General features: G+C 42.7%; 1 protein-coding gene across 7 annotated transcripts in view; it reads left to right on the top strand.

The window, feature by feature from the left end:
- Positions 1 to 16,968, top strand: part of LOC106568237 (AP2-associated protein kinase 1) — a 110,094-nt gene that overhangs the window by 38,056 nt on the left and 55,070 nt on the right. For 4 of the 7 annotated variants that reach the window (XM_045692400.1, XM_045692399.1, XM_014138406.2 and 1 more), the window contains 3 exons: positions 200 to 355; positions 771 to 872; positions 1,257 to 4,201. In XM_045692400.1, the coding sequence (XP_045548356.1) occupies positions 200 to 355; positions 771 to 872; positions 1,257 to 1,357 (359 nt within the window). In that variant the 3' untranslated portion in view covers positions 1,358 to 4,201. Of the gene's footprint in view, positions 1 to 199; positions 356 to 770; positions 873 to 1,256; positions 4,202 to 16,968 lie in introns of those variants that run through there. The other 3 variants (XM_045692401.1, XM_014138408.2, XM_014138407.2) reach the window with 2 other exon arrangements.

Genomic DNA, 16,968 nt, shown 5'->3' with positions numbered 1-16,968 from the left:
ACTATATGTGACATTGAGAGTTATTAGGAACACGTGGATTATTTTTCATCCTTTGTCCTTGGCGCTTACAATCTAATTATTATACATGATACAGTAATATATTTTGGCCATATCCTGGAGATATCCTGAACTAAACATTCCAGTATAACCCTTGACCCCCCCCCCCCCCCCCCTCGCTCCTCTGCCCTCCCTCCCACAGATCCCCTGCTTGGGGAGGACTCTCTGCTGTGTTGCTCTCTCATCTCTCCCCCTTCTGGAGCCTCCTCTCTCTCCTCTGCTCCCGCTTCTGCTGGCGTTAGGTCTGTTCTGGAAGAGTTTGACCTGGCATCTGGGGGTTCCACCCAGTTTCTGTCAGGTAAGGCTCTGTTTCCAAAATCACATGCCCACAACAAGCCCAAACTGGACTTAGTCCTACAATTGGAGATGCAGGAGTGCTTCCACTTATACTTGATGTGTACTGTAGGAACAAAATGTTTGGTTCTCCCTGTTAGGAAGCTAGCTGTTCTCCCTGTTCGGAAGCTAGCTGTTCTCCCTGTTAAGAGAGACAACTACACTAGCAGGCTACTGACTTGCAGTCTAACTCTAACCCTCTGTGGTTGTGTGGCACACTGCTCTCTAACTCGCCTTATCTGCTTCCTCCTTTATCTCTCTCCCTTTCTGACATTTCTTATTCTTCCTTTATACTCTTGGTTGTGCTGCCTTCTTTACTCAATGCTTCTCCCAAACACCTTAACTTCCCCTTCTTCCTTTCTCGGCTCCATCTTCTGCAGACTCCTCAGATCTCCTGATCCCAGGCTTTGAGCCTCCGCCCAGTGCAGAGACAGGCATCGAGGATGAGTTTGACCCCATCCCTGTCATGGCCTCCTCCCAAGGTAAGCCCAGTGGGCTTCCAGCCTTCACACCGAGGCAGGGACAGGCAGGGAGTCTCTGTCCTGTCCCACTGAGATTGCCATTCATACCTCAACCAGGGTCAGAGGAACTCTGGGATTTGATTCCGGTCAATGTCCTCAGTAGTGTATTAAACCCTGCTCCCCCTTCCCCTTGTAGATTCATCTGAGTAGCCATCCTCGCTCTGTGTAGTTATTCCTTAACACTCTTAGATTGTATCTGGAGAGAAATTCCTCTTCCTGTCTTTCTCTGTCTTCTGTAACCTTATCTTCTCTCCGTTTTTTCTTACTTACGTCCCTTACTTCCCCCCTGTCCCCCCTGCTTCGCCTTGGCCCACCTCCCTACCTCCCTCCTCTCTGTCTGGACAGTTTCAGGAGGCCACTCTCGAAGTAACAGTGGCAGCTCTGAGTCCAGCCTTCCCAGCCTGGCCCGCTCCCTGCTCATGGTGGACCAGCTCATCGACCTGTAGAGGGCGGTGGGGAGCCGGGACACTAAAGAGAGGGGGAGTGGGGGGATGGAGAGACGAGGTAGAAGTATTGATGCTGGAGAGGAAAATAGACCCCACCATTAGTCGTTACACCCCTTCACCATTCATCACCAACGCTTGTTCCATGGGAACTCCTGCTGTCATTCCGAACGCACTGGGCCATAGAGTTCTAGAACCATAATCATTGTCCTGTCTGTGTTTGTCCCATCATGCCTCTGATATTGATTCCCATCATGTCCACCACTTTTCTTCTTCCCCCCCTCTGCCCTCTCATTTCATGCTCTCACAGCATTTAGGCCTATGTTCTGTTGCCTTCTGCGGTCATCATGGAAAACAAGTTCATGGCACACCGCTTCTAACTTTTGCGTTCATGGCACCCTAACAATATAACTTTTGCTTTCACGACACACTAACTTTTTCTAGCTTTTGTATTTGTCACTCTAACTTGATCCAAGAGTTCTTCTTTCTGTAGACCAGGGTCAAATGTTTCACCCTGTTTCACTCCTATCTCTCTGGTCAGTCTTGTCCTGTAAGCAACCAGATAATTTGACTCTTGTTGTTAGTAGATGTTGTTATGGTGGACAAGTAGATGTTTTGTCTCCTGCCTTTCTCCAGGGTTATATTTCACTAGGATTAATATTTGCGCACATTCGGTAACAACAATATCACAACATTGATTTCTTCTAAACATTTTGAGGTGTACTGTAGAACGTTGAAAAAATGGTTGTCTGTCTGCCAATTTAGTTTTCCACATTCCAGTGGCTGAGTTGTCAGGGATTGTGCTTTAACCCTTAGCGTGAGGTATCATAGCCGGCGTGATGGGATAGATGTCATATCTAAAATGACTGATTACTCCACCAGCTGGTCCAGAGGTTGAGCCTCTCTGTGGACACATCCTCCCAGCTGCCATTAGCAGAGCACTGTAAGAACCACCAGGCAGGTTACCTGTCTATGGTCAAAATGAGCTAGGAAGTTATTCAAAAAAGTTATAAGTTAGCACTAACATATTTTAAGATTTTTTTAATGCCTACATTAACATAAATATGGAGCTAACATTCCCAAAGGAAGAAGCTAAGCTTTGAAAACACCAGCTTGGCTCGGGACTCAGCTGCACATTGACAAGCATTTGCTTGTTTTCCTCTCGTCAATATCATCCCCTTCATTTCAGCCTGTTTGTGCCCACGCACTCCTTTCATTCTATTCAAACATGCATTCCTACAGAAAGTCCATTCCTACTTGTACATAGATCCTATATTCCAGTAATTTATCGGCCCTACATAATGTAAATGTATGTATATCTGCAATACCCACAGACTCTGATCCAGTGATCATACGTGTGGTTTCTCTCGTGTAAAAAGTTCATGTTACAAAACATGTATGTCCTCTGTTACTCATCGGTCATCATAGCTTACATTGTGAAAAAAAGATATAGAAAGGTTTATTTCATATATAGCTTATAATAAATGTGAATATGAATAGAGTGTTAGAGAATGAATGTATGAAATTAATATCAGTATAAATAAAGATTCATATATTTAAATATAATTCTTAAGATGACTATTATCGACGAATACTTTGTTTTTCCTGTGCAGCTGTGTTTTTCCCGCCATATTTCTCCCCAGATTCCTATTGTGACATTATCAAAACATACAGTTATGACAATCTTAGCTTTGATCTGTTGTTGAGGGTTGGGTAGGATTTCTCCTTCAAGTATTGTCTATTAACTTGCCTTGACCTAAGGAGGGTTTTACTAGTTTGTTGTACATTGGGACCACAACCCAGGGAGCTTTACCATGTCTTATACTGTACCATACTTACTCACGCTGTACAAAGGCTGAGAACTACAGTCTTCGCTGAAATAGTGCTCTACAAAGCCATGCTTTCTCCACGCAGATTTTACATGATCAAAAAGATGCATATCGAAGCATGACCGTGTTGTTGAATGTTCTGTTCTGGTGTGTTGGTGTGTGAATGTGTGGACATACAGTAATGGAACTCCTAGCCAGTCTGACTCGTTGGATGTGATGCGGTTGTGTTGTTGTCTGACCTCGCTGCAATAAGTCACATCAACAGTGATGTTTGTGTTGACTTCGTCACATTTGAAAAGCACAGGCCCTCTTAAATAAGCGCTGAGTCACTCTGTTGCCAATAGAGGAAGCCACTGTTTTTGAGAGTAGAGCACATCTTTGTCTCTCTGAGTGGACCACTAGACTCAGTGATCTGACTGAATTAGAGGAAAGGAATATATTGGTTATCAGACAGAGGGACAAGCCCTACACAGGACTCAACACTATGACCACATACACGTCAGATCCTATGAAGACAGGAATGCTCACTATACATTTCAAGGAATTACAGGTAATTGCTCTACTACAGTTTTCCAAACAATGCATGTCAAGCAACAACACTTATTGGCAGTATTCTGAAATCCAATGTTGTGCCACATCTATCTCAGGCTGAAGTTCACATCTTATCCCCTCCACTACTGTACAGTCTAGTCATCTGCAGATACTCATGAGGCTATTGACCTATGCAATCTTTGCTTCTTCCTGTTGATACCACTGTGCTGTTGTTCTTGGTAAAGGTCTTGCCCTCCAGGTAGTTCAACTTGTGTTGTTGTGAAAAAGAGAGCCTTCATGTTGCCCAGTTGTTTTTGCCAAAAGTGGAAAAAGCTGTTTCTGATGACCATTGTTCTCCTGAATGTTCTGGATCTCTGTCCGTCTATATGACACCTAATCCTGCGTCAGCGCTGTCATTTCTGTGTGCACCTTCTATTTTTGTGAGACAAAGAAAGGGATGTTGAATAAACATATACATGTGAATGTACTTTTGTGTTGAGTATTGATTGAGTGACTGAAGGGAGTTGATTGCTGAGAATTTGACCCTGTCATGGTAGTCATGTGGTTAATGTGATTTATTGGCAGATAGATTGATTCAGAGGGAGAGGGGCGACACATTTAGCTAGCTGTTATCTTTTAGACACTTCTACTAATGGGGATCCTTAATAAATAGAAATAAATACAAATACTCAAGTACAATCAATTAAATCATGTACTGTGAATTAATCACTACTTATTATCATCGTATTTACATATGCGCAGAGGTTTAATTACATTTGGGAGATGACATTGAGTAGATTTCATACTCATTATGCAAAATGATGTTGAAAAAAAGTGTTTTCCAAACGTTGAAGTTAGGTTCATTTTAGGTTCTGAATGAAAGATGAAATGATGTAATTTACAGAGGGTGAAAATATGTATTTTTTGGTCATTCATTCTTTGGCCAAATTTCAGCTGCAAATTTCATCTCAATAAAGTAAGAAATCTATCACATACTTTTTAAAGTCCATTTAATATAGGAAAGGCGAGCCAACTGCAACATAGAATATTTATTATTGCTCCCATCTGTCACATGCACTTACAGTACCAGTCAAAAGTTTGGACACACCTACTCATTCAAGGGTTTTTCTTTTTTTTTTTTTACTATTTTCTACATTGTATAATAATATTGAAGACATCAAAACTATGAAACAACACATATGGAATCATGTAGTAACCAAAAAAGTGTTAAACAGCTCCAAATATTTTTTATATTTGAGTTTCTTCAAAGTAGCCATCCTTTGCCTTGATGACAGCTTTGCACACAAAAAAATAAAAAAGATTGAATTGAGATCATTTTTGTCATTGGCCTGCACACAATACCCCATAATGTCAAAGTGGAATTATATATTTTTACATTTTTACAAATTAATAAAATTGAAAAGCTGAAATGTCTTGAGTCAATAAGTATTCAACCCCATTGTTATGGCAAGCCTAAATAAGTTCAGGAGTAAAAATGTGCTTAACAAGTCACATAATAAGTTCCATGTACTCACTCAGTGACTAATAATAGAGTTTAACATGATTTTTGAATACCACCTACAATTATCTGTAAATTCCCTCAGTCGAGCAGTGAATTTCGAAGACCGATTCAACCATAAAGACCAGGGAGGTTTTCCAATGCCTTGCAAAGAAGGGCACCTATTGGTAACAGACCTTGAATATCCCTTTGAGCGTGGGGAAGTTATTCATTACACTTTGGATGGTGTATCAATACACACAGTCACTACAAAGATACAGGCATCCTTCCTAACTCAGTTGCTGGAGAGGAAGGAGGCCAATGGTGACTTTAAAACAGTTAGAGTTTAATGGCTGTCATGGGATAAAACTGAGGATGGCTCAACATTGTAGTTACTCCACAATACTAACCTAAATGGCAAAGTGAAAATAAGGAAGCTCGTACAGAATAACAATATTCCAAAACATGCATCCTGTTTGCAATAAGGCACTAAAGTAAAACTGAAAAAAATGTGGCAAAGAAATGAACTATGTCCTGAATACAGCACAGGAAAATAATTATATGAAATGTATGCATTCACTACTGTAAGTCGCTCTGGATAAGAGCGTCTGCTAAATGACAAAAATGTAAAAAAATGTGTTAAGTTTGGGGCAAATCCAGCAGCCTGTCGCAGCCCACCGCGTGGTCTCCAGTGTGGGGCAGCAGGCTGCTGTGGGCTCGGTGGCTGTGGGGCCCCCGCATTCCTGTACCATTGGAGGCAGAGCTATAGTGGACCCATACCTCAGGGCCCCCTTCTACCCCAGATGCCCACAGGGAAAGCCTTGATATATGGACCCCCACCCCTTACCAAAAACCAAAGCTGTTCTCCCAGGGAGGGAGCTGATCTGCTGAAGCCTGGCCCAGGCCAGCCCTGCTCTATATCCCCCTTTAGAGGGCATATCCCAGTACCAGTGTGCAATCTAGATTGCTCTGGCTCCCTCTGTTGAGGATGTGATACTATAGGTAGACTGACTGTATTTCTGTACAATTGCAGTATTAACAATGACTTGCTCTATCTTGCCCATATTCTACCTGTTTTGCTACACCCTTGTTCTACCTCAGCTTTCTGATTCACCTTCAGATGAAGCATTGCGGCACTTTATTTGCAATACAGTAGGATTTTCAGGACACATCGAACTGATAAAACTATTTTGAAACCGAAGATTGTCCAGGATTGTTTCACTCTAAAAGTACTAATAGTAATCTACATTTTCTGAATTGGAGAAGACTCCCATGTAAAGGGGAAAGTAGAACTAATTTTGTCACATATTGTTTTTAACACCATGTTAATAATATACTAATGTTGTGTAAATTACATTGCTTTTATATGGTTAGACTTGATATACTGTTGAAGTACTAAATTACATCAGTTGAGTATTTGCCTGATTAGCATGTGACATTTGACCTCTGTGAGAAACGTATAAAATCTACATATACTATTCCTTACATTGTAATCGTTGTTTTATGCCGTTTTCTTCTTCAAAGGTCAACATAGTAGATCTTGAACGGTTTTATAAAAAGTAGGGCTAATCAGTTTACTCAAGTTAACTTTTTGTAATTTGAGTTCACATTTTTTAAAATCGTGATTAATCGCATTGTCTTAGTGTTCAAAATACACTAAAAACATCCCAATACGTCTATACAGCTAAAAACAACGTAAAAACAAGTTGACATTAAGGTTAAAGAAAGTGTGCTTTCTCAATTCACCAAATTTTGCAAACCATTACTTTAGACAAAATCAAGATGTCAATATTCGTGAAATGTTTAAAAAAAATGAAAATTCTTAATTTGAGCAAATTTCTAATGTGCAATGAATCACGAATAATCACAGCAAATCCTGTGATTTAATCAGTTAAATATTAAAGTAAATGAAAGTTTACTTGTTGAGCCCAGTGGTGTAAAAAGTACCCAATGGTCATACTTGAGTAAAAGTAAAGATACCTTAATAGAAAATGACTCAAGTAAAAGTGAAAGTCCCCCAGTAAAATTCTACTTGAGTAAAAGTATTTGGTTTTAAATCCTAGATCTGAATGAAAGAAATAATCTTATTAAATACTTTTTTATTTACATAGTTGAATGTGCTGACAACAAAATCACACAAAAATAATCATTGGAAATCCAATTTATGAACCCATGGAGGTATGGATTTGGAGTCACACTCAAAATTAAAGTGGAAAACCACACTACAGGCTGATCCAACTTTGATGTAATGTCCTTAAAACAAGTCAAAATGAGGCTCAGTAGTGTGTGTGGCCTCCACGTGCCTGTATGACCTCCCTACAACGCCTGGGCATACTCCTGATGAGGTGGCGGATGGTCTCCTGAGGGATCTTCTCCCAGACCTGGACTAAAGCATCCACCAACTCCTGGACAGTCTGTGGTGCAACGTGGCGTTGGTGGATGGAGCGAGACATGATGTCCCAGATGTGCTCAATTGGATTCAGGTCTGGGGAACGGGCAGGCCAGTCCATAGCATCAATGCCTTCCTCTTGCAGGAACTGCTGACACACTCCAGCCACATGAGGTCTAGCATTGTCTTGCATTAGGAGGAACCTAGGGCCAACCGCACCAGCATATGGTCTCACAAGGGGTCTGAGGATCTCATCTCGGTACCTAATGGCAGTCAGGCTACCTCTGGCGAGCACATGGAGGGCTGTGCGGCCCCCCGAAGAAATGCCACCCTACACCATGACTGACCCACCGCCAAACCGGTCATGCTGGAGGATGTTGCAGGCAGCAGAACGTTCTCCACGGCATCTCCAGACTCTGTCACCTCTGTCACGTGCTTAGTGTGAACCTGCTTTCATCTGTGAAGAGCACAGGGCGCCAGTGGCGAATTTGCCAATCTTGGTGTTCTCTGGCAAATGCCAAACGTCCTGCACGGTGTTGGGCTGTAAGCACAACCCCCACCTGTGGACGTCGGGCCCTCATACCACCCTCATGGAGTCTGTTTCTGACCGTTTGAGCAGACACATGCACATTTGTGGCCTGCTGGAGGTCATTTTGCAGGGCTCTGGCAGTGCTTCTCCTGCTCCTCCTTGCACAAAGGCGGAGGTAGCGGTCCTGCTGCTGGGTTGTTGCCCTCCTACGGACTCCTCCACGTCTCCTGATGTACTGGCCTGTCTCCTGGTAGCGCCTCCATGCTCTGGACACTACGCTGACAGACACAGCAAACCTTCTTGCCACAGCTCGCATTGATGTGCCATCCTGGATGAGCTGCACTACCTGAGCCACTTGTGTGGGTTGTAGACTCCGTCTCATGCTACCACTAGAGTGAAAGCACCGCCAGCATTCAAAAGTGACCAAAACATCAGCCAGGAAGCATAGGAACTGAGAAGTGGTCTGTGGTCCCCACCTGCAGAACCACTCCTTTATTGGGGGTGTCTTGCTAATTGCCTATAATTTCCACCTGTTGTCTATTCCATTTGCACAACAGCATGTGAAAATTATTGTCAATCAGTGTTGCTTCCTAAGTGGACAGTTTGATTTCACAGAAGTGTGATTGACTTGGAGTTACATTGTGTTGTTTAAGTGTTCCCTTTATTTTTTTGAGCAGTGTATATATATATATATATATAAAAAGTACATGTAATTGCTAAAATATACTTAAGTATCAAAAGTAATTGATAAATACTTTCAAATTCCTTATTAAGCAAACCAGACAGCACCATTTTCTTGTTTTTAGTTATTTACGGGTAGCCAGGGGCACGCTCCAACACTCAGATATAATTTACAATCAAAGCATGTGTTTAGTGATTCCGCCAGATCAGAAGCAGTAGGGATGATTAGGGATGTTCTCTTGATACAGTAATTAGACAATTTTCCTGTATGGAGTAAAAAGTACATACTTTTCTTAAGGAATGTGGTTGAGTAAAAGTAGTCAAAAATATGAATAGTAAAGTACAGATACCCCAAAAAACTACTTAAGTAATACTTTCAAGTTTAGGTTGAGCCTTGTGACAAAACAGATTAGGAACCTCTCTGACCTATCATTTTCCAAAGGATCCACCTCGGATGAGTGCTGTATGGATGTGACGTCCTGTCATATATGTTTTTTTTTCTCACTCAGTATATGTCATGTTGTTTGAATGCTGTATAGATTTCATTTGCTTTCATGTTATCCCTCCCTCTATATATCCCTAATCCTGGTATTGATCTATGAATCCATTCATTGAGGAAAGCACAGCAGTCTGGTGCTCTAATCTAGGATTACTGTTCCCTACAACAACCTTGCTGTTCAATGTTTTCTTAACAACCACACTGCTGTTAACTAAAATGATTTTTCATGCAATGCTGTAGTAGGCCTATTACGGATAATGTATTCAGTCACTTGACATGTCTACCAATCTGATTTGGACATTCATTTTAACAATATGCGTATTTAGACATCATTTGTGTATGTGTACTCACTGTCAAGTGGCTTTCTTATCTCTAATGAATCAGTTGATTGGATTATTGTTTGGATCTAGGCTTAATACAAAATGGAATTGAAGAGTCTTATATGGTTGATTAATCCAATGCGAGCAAGCGTGTTCTCAGCATCCCCCTCATCATTTTGAAATTGCAACAGAAGTAGCTGTAGTGGAGTGATCTACTTGTCTATCACACTGAAGGAGTTGATCGAGGGGCAGCTCACAGAGCCTCAGCTCTCCCTTGAGTATGTGTGCCTGGTTCTTAACCTCCTCTGCCAGGGCTATGTCATCATGGTTGGGCCTTTTCTTTTACTGCCTCCAATCCCTCTGCCTCCAAGCTCAGCTAGTAGTTACAGTTGGCTCTGTGATCGGCCACATGGCATGCTTCAGTTCTCTCTCCACAGGATTGTGGCTGTGTCTGCTTCTCAAAGTGTCATTATATAACAGCGTTATACTTTTGGCTCTATACTCCAGCATTTTCAATTTGAGATAGAATGTTTCGTATTAGGCGACAGTACAGAATGTCAGCTTTTATTTGAGGGTGTTTTCATACCAACAGTATCTGTTTTACCATTTAGAAATGAAAGCACTTCATGTATGGGGCAGCAGCTAGCCTAGTGGTTAGAGTGTTGGGCCAGTAACCGAAAGGTTGCTGGATTGAATCCTCAAGCTGACAAGGTAAAAATCTATTGTTCTGCCCCTGAACAAGGCAGTTAACCCACTGTTCCCTGGTAGGCCGTCATTGTAAATAAGAATTTGTTCTTAACTGACTTGCCTAGTTTAATAATTTACTATTTTCTACATTGTAGAATAATAGTGAAGCCTCAAAACTATAAAATAACACATATGGAATCATGTAGTAACCAAAACATTGTTAAACAAATCAAAATATATTTAATATTTTAGACTCTTCAAAGTAGCCACCCTTTGATGACCGCTTTGCACACTCTTGGCATTCTCTCAACCAGATTCACCTGGAATTATTTTCCAACATTCTTGAAGGAGCACTTATTGTCTGCTTTTTCTTCACTCTGCGGTCCAAATCATCCCAAACCATCTCAATTGGGTTGAGGTTGGGTGATTGTGGATGCACTCCACAATTACTCTACTTATTGGTCAAATAGCCCTTACACAGCCTGGAGGTGTGTTGGTTCATTGTCCTGTTGAAAAACAAATGATAGTTCCACTAAGCGCTTCACCAGATGGTGATGGTGAATTAAAAATAAATCACCAACATCGTCACCAGCAAAGCACCCCCACACCATCACACCTCCTCCATGCTTCATGGTGGGAACCACACATGCAGAGATCATCCGTTCACCTACTCGGCGTCTCACAAAGACATGGCGGCTGGAACCAAAAATCTAAAATTTAGACTCATCAGACCAAAGGACATATTTCCACCAGTCTAATGTCCATTGCTTGTGTATCTTGGCCCAAGCAAGTCTCTTCTTATTATTTGTGTCCTTTAGTAGTGGTTTCTTTGCAGCAATTTAACCATGAAGGTCTGATTCACGCAGTCTCCTCTGAACAGTTGATGTTGAAATGTGTCTGTTACTTGAACTCTCTGAAGCATTTGTTTGGGCTGCATTTTCTGAGGCTGGTAACTCTAATGAACTTGTCCTCTGCAGCAGAGCTAACTCTGGGTCTTCCTTTCCTGTGTCGGTCCTCATGAGAGCCAGTTTCATCATAGTGCTTGATGATTTTTGTGACTGCACTTGAAGAAACTTCTTGAAATGTTCCGTATTGAATGACCATGTCTTAAATCAATGATGGACTGTCATTTCACTTTGCTTATTTGATCTGTTCTTGCCATAATATGGACTTGGTCTTTTGCCAAATAGGGCTATCGTCTGTATACTACCCCTAACTTGTCGCAACACAACTGATTGGCTCAAACGCATTATGAAGGAAAGAAATTCCACAAATTAACTTAACAAGTTACACCTTTAATTGAAATGCATTCCAGGTAACTACCTCATGAAGCTGGCTGAGAGTATGCAAAGCTGTCATCAAGACAAAGAATCTAATTTCTCCTTTGCCAAGATAATCCACCTGACAGGTGTGGCATATCAAGAAGCTGATCATTACACCTTGTGTTGGGGACAATAAAAGGCTACTCTAATATCAAATCAAAGTTTATTTTTCACGTGCGCTGAATACAACCTTACAGTGAAATGCCTACTTACAGGCTCTAACCAATAGTGCAAAAAAGGTATTAGGTGAACAATTGGTAGGTAAAGAAATAAAACAACAGTAAAAAGACAGGCTATATACAGTAGCGAGGCTACATACAGACAGCGGTTAGTCAGGCTGATTGAGGTAGTATGTAGATATGGTTGAAGTGACTATGCATATATGATGAACAGAGAGTAGCAGTAGCGTAAAAGAGGGGTTGGCTGGTGGTGGGTGGGACACAATGCTGATAGCCCGGTTAGCCAATGTGCGGGAGCACTGGTTGGTCGGCCCAATTGAGGTATTATGTACATGAATGTATAGTTAAGGTGACTATGCATATATGATAAACAGAGTAGCAGCAGCCTAAAAAGAGGGGTTGGGGGGGTTGGAGGGGCACACAATGCAAATAGTCCGGGTAGCCATTTGATTACCTGTTCAGGAGTCTTATGGCTTGGGGGTAAAAACTGTTGAGAAGCCTTTTTGTCCTCGACTTGGCACTCCGGTACTGCTTGCCATGTGGTAGTAGAGAGAACAGTCTATGACTGGGGTGGCTGGGGTCTTTGACAATTTTTAGGGCCTTTCTCTGACACCGCCTGGTGTAGAGCTCCTGGATGGCAGGCTGTTTAGCCCCAGTGATGTACTGGGCCGTACGCACTACCCTCTGTAGTGCCTTGCGGTCAGAGGCCGAGCAATTGCCGTACCAGGCAGTGATGCAACCAGTCAGGATGCTCTCGATGTTGCAGCTGTAGAGCCTTTTGAGGATCTCAGGACCGATGCCAAATCTTTTCAGTTTCCTGAGGAGGAATAGGCTTTGTCGTGCCCTCTTCACGACTGTCTTGGTGTGTTTGGACCATTCTAGTTTGTTGTTGATGTGGACACCAAGGAACTTGAAGCTCTCAACCTGCTCCACTACAGCCCCGTCAATGAGAATGAGGGTGTGCTCGGTCCTCCTTTTCCTGTAGTCCACAATAATCTCCTTAGTCTTGGTTACGTTGAGGGATAGGTTGTTATTCTGGCACCACCCGGCCAGGTCTCTGACTTCCTCCCTATAGGCTGTCTCGTCGTTGTCGGTGATCAGGTCTACCACTGTTGTGTCGTCTGCAAACTTAATGATGGTGTTGGAGTCATGCCTGGCCATGCAGGCTTGGGTGAACAGGGAGGACAGGAGGGGACTGAGCACGCACCCCAGGGGAGCTCCAGTGTTGAGGATCAGCGTGGCAGATGTGTTGCTACCTACCCTCACCACCTGGGGGTGGCCTGTCAGGAAGTCCAGGATCCAGTTGCAGAGGGAGGTGTTTAGTCCCAGGATCCTTAGCTTAGTGATGAGCTTTGAGGGTACTATGGTGTTGAATGCTGAGCTGTAGTCAATGAATAGCATTCTCACATAAGTGTTCCTTTTGTCCACGTGGAAAAGGGCAGTGTGGAGTGCAATAGAGATTGCATCATTTGTGGATCTGTTTGGGCGGTATGCACATTGGAGTGGGTCTAGGGTTTCTGGGATAATGGTGTTGATGTGAGCCATTACCAACCTTTCAAAGCACTTCATGGCTACGGACATGAGTGCTACGGGTCTGTAGTCATTTAGGCAGGTTTCCTTTGTGTTCTTGGGCACAGGGACTATGGTGGTCTGCTTGAAACATGTTGGTATTACAGACTTAATCAGGGAGAGGTTGAAAATGTCAGTGAAGACACCTGCCAGTTGATCAGCACATGCCCAGAGCACACGTCCTGGTAATCCGTCTGGCCCCACAGCCTTGTGTATGTTGACCTGTTTAAAGGTCTTACTCACGTTGGCTACGGAGAGTGTGATCACACAGTCGTCCGGAACAGCTGATGCTCTCATGCATGCCTCAGTGTTGCTTGCCTCGAAGCGAGCATAGAAGTGATTTAGCTTGTCTGGTAGGCTCGTGTCACTGGGCAGCTCGCGGCTGTGCTTCCCTTTGTAGTCTGTAATAGTTTGCAAGCCCTGCCACATAAGACGAGATTCGGAGCCGGTGTAGTATGATTCATTCTTAGCCCTGTATTGACGCTTGACCTGTTTGATGGTTCATCGCAGGGCATAGCAAGATTTCTTGTAAGCTTCCGGGTTAGAGTCCCGCACCTTGAAAGCGGCAGCTCTACCCTTTAGCTCGGTGCAAATGTTGTCTGTAATCCATGGCTTCTGGTTGGGGTATGTACGTACAGTCACTGTGGGGACGACGTCCTCGATGCACTTATTGATGAAGCCAGTGACTGATGTGGTCTACTCCTCAATTATTGTCCAATGATTGCACGTTGGTTGAGTAGTATTGGCGGTAACGGCAGCTTTCCCAGTCGCCTTCTCTGGGTCCTGACCAGGCATCCGGCTCTTTGTCCTCTGTACCTGCGTCGCTTCCTCTTGCAAATAACGGGGATGTCGGCCCTGTGGGGTGTTTGGAGAATGTCTTGTGCGTCTTGTTTGTTGAATAAAAAATCTTTGTCTAATCCGAGGTGAGTGATCGCTGTCCTGATATCCGGAAGCTCTTTTTTGCCGTAAGATACGGTTGCAGAAACATTATGTATAAAATAAGTTACAAATAACGTGAAAAACCCCACATAATAGCACAATTGGTTGGGCTCCTGTAAAACTGCTGCCATTTCTTCCGGCGCCATTTTGCAGTTTTGTCACACAACACAATGCCGCAGATGTCTCAAATTTTGAGGGTGCGTGTAATTGGCATGCTGACTGCAGGAATGTCCATCAGAGCTGTTGCCAGAAAATGTCATGTTAATTTCTCTACCATAAGCTGCCATCAATGTCATGTTTGAGAATTTGGCATTACGTCCAACTGGCCTCACAACCGTAGACCACGTGTTAGGTGGGCGAGTGGTTTGCTGATGTCAGCGTTGTGAACAGAGTGCCCCATGGTAGCTGTGGCGTTATGGTATGGGCAGGAATAAGCTACGGACAACAAACACAATTGCATTTTGAATGCACAGAGATACTGTGACGAGTTCCTGAGGCCCATTGTCGTGCCATTGATCCACCGCCATCACCTCATGTTTCAGCATGATAATGCATGGCTCCAAGTCCTGCAAGGTGAAAATGTCCCAGTTCTTCCGTGGCCTGCATATCCACCAGACATGTCAGCCATGTCTGGCGAAAAAAAAAAAAAACAGATACCATATTTACGTAAGTATTCAGACTCTTTGTTATAAGACAAAAAATTGAGCTCAGGTGCATCCTGTTTCTATTGAGCATCCTTGAGATGTTTCTACAACTTGATTGGAGTCCACCTGTGGTAAATTCAATTGATTGGACATGATTTGGAAAGGCACACACCTCTCTGTATAAGGATCCACAGTTGACAGTGCATGTCAGAGCAAAAAAGAAGCCATGAGGTCGAAGGAATTGTCCGTAAGAGCTCGGAGACAGGATTGTGTCGGGGAACAGATCTGGGGAAAGGTACCAAAATTATTCTGCAGCGTTGAAGGTTCCCAAGAATATAGTGGCCTCCATCCTTAAATGGAAGAAGTTTGGAGCCACCAAGATTCTTCCTAGAGCTGGCTGCCTGGCTAAACTGAGCAACTGGAGGAGAATGGACTTTGTCAGGGACGTGACCAAGAACCCGATGGTCACTCTGACAGGGCTGCAGAGTTTCTCTGTGGGGATGGGAGAACCTTCCAGAAGAGGATCTGCAGAGAAGAATGGGAGAAACTCCCCAAAAAGACTTGAGGCTGTAATCGTTGCCAAAAGTGCTTGAAAAAAGTAGTGAGTAAAGGGTCTGAATACTTATATAAATGTGATATAAAAAAGAAAAAATGTTTTATAATAATTTGCAAGTCATTATGAGGTATTGTGTGTTGTAAAAAAACAAACAATTAAAACCATTTTAGAATAAAGCTTTAACATAACTATATGTGGAAAAAGTCAAGGGGTCTGAATACTTTCCGAATGCACTGTTACTATTTGTTCAGCACTTTTGAAATGTACAGCGATAGCATTCAGAACATGGGCCGTTATTACAGTATTCGTCCTGTACACCAAGTCAGTACCGTAGGATAAATAAAGGGGCATATAAGCAGACAATGAAAGCTCTTACAATATTCAATGATTACATTTCTCCAAAACAGGCTATAGGCTACATGTGCACCATAAAGTCAGAACAGTAGGCGAAGTTATGAGGGGAAAAGGGACCAAATTATTACGGTGAGGCACAGGGCCTACAAACAGCTTACTACACAACATACACTCAGTATTACTTTCTTGGCTACAGTATTCATATCTCCCTGGCATATTACATTATTTATGCAGCAGCATAGAAGACATTTCTGGACTCACCTTCTTGTGGACACTAGAAAAAGTCCCATTTTTATTTTTATTGGCCAGTCTGAGATAAGGTTTTTTCTTTCCAACTCTGCCTGGAAGGCCAGCATCCCGGAGTCGCCTCTTCACTGTTGACGTTGAGACTGGTGTTTTGCGGGTACTATTTAATGCAGCTGCCAGTTGAGGACTTGTGAGGCATCAGTTTCTCAAACTAGACATTCTAATATACTTGTCCTCTTGCTCAGTTGTGTACCGGGGCCTCCCACTCCTCTTTCTATTCTGGTTAGAGCCAGTTTGCGCTGTTCTGTGATGGGAGTAGTACACATCGTTGTACAAGATCTTCGGTTTCTTGTCAATTTCTCACATGGAATAGCCTTCATTTCTCAGAACAAGAATAGACTGATAAGTTTCAGAAGAAAGTGCTTTGTTTCTGGCCATTTTGAGCCTGTAATCAAACCCACTAATGCTGATGCTCCAGATACTCAACTAGTCTAAAGAAGGCCAGTTTTATTGCTTCTTTAATAAGCACAACAGTTTTCAGCTGTGCCAACATAATTGCAAAAGGGTTTTCTAATGATCAATTAGCCTTTTAAAATGATAAACTTGGCTTAGCCAACACAACGTGCCATTGGAACACAGGAGTGATGGTTGCTGATAATGGGCCTCTGTATGCCTATGTTTCCAGCTACAATGTTTCCAGCTACAATAGTCATTTACAACATTTACAATGTCTACACTGTCTTTCTGATCAATTTGATGTTATTTCAATTTCTTTCAAAAACTAGGTCATTTCTAAGTGACCCCAAACTTTTGAACGGTAGTGTACGTGTTCTCACCTTTCC

Source organism: Salmo salar, chromosome ssa13, assembly GCF_905237065.1.
Source record: "Salmo salar chromosome ssa13, Ssal_v3.1, whole genome shotgun sequence".
In the NCBI taxonomy this organism is placed as follows: Eukaryota; Metazoa; Chordata; class Actinopteri; order Salmoniformes; family Salmonidae; genus Salmo; species Salmo salar.
The sequence above is the reverse complement of the archived record's forward strand: the minus strand, read 5'-3'. Positions and strand labels throughout refer to the sequence as shown.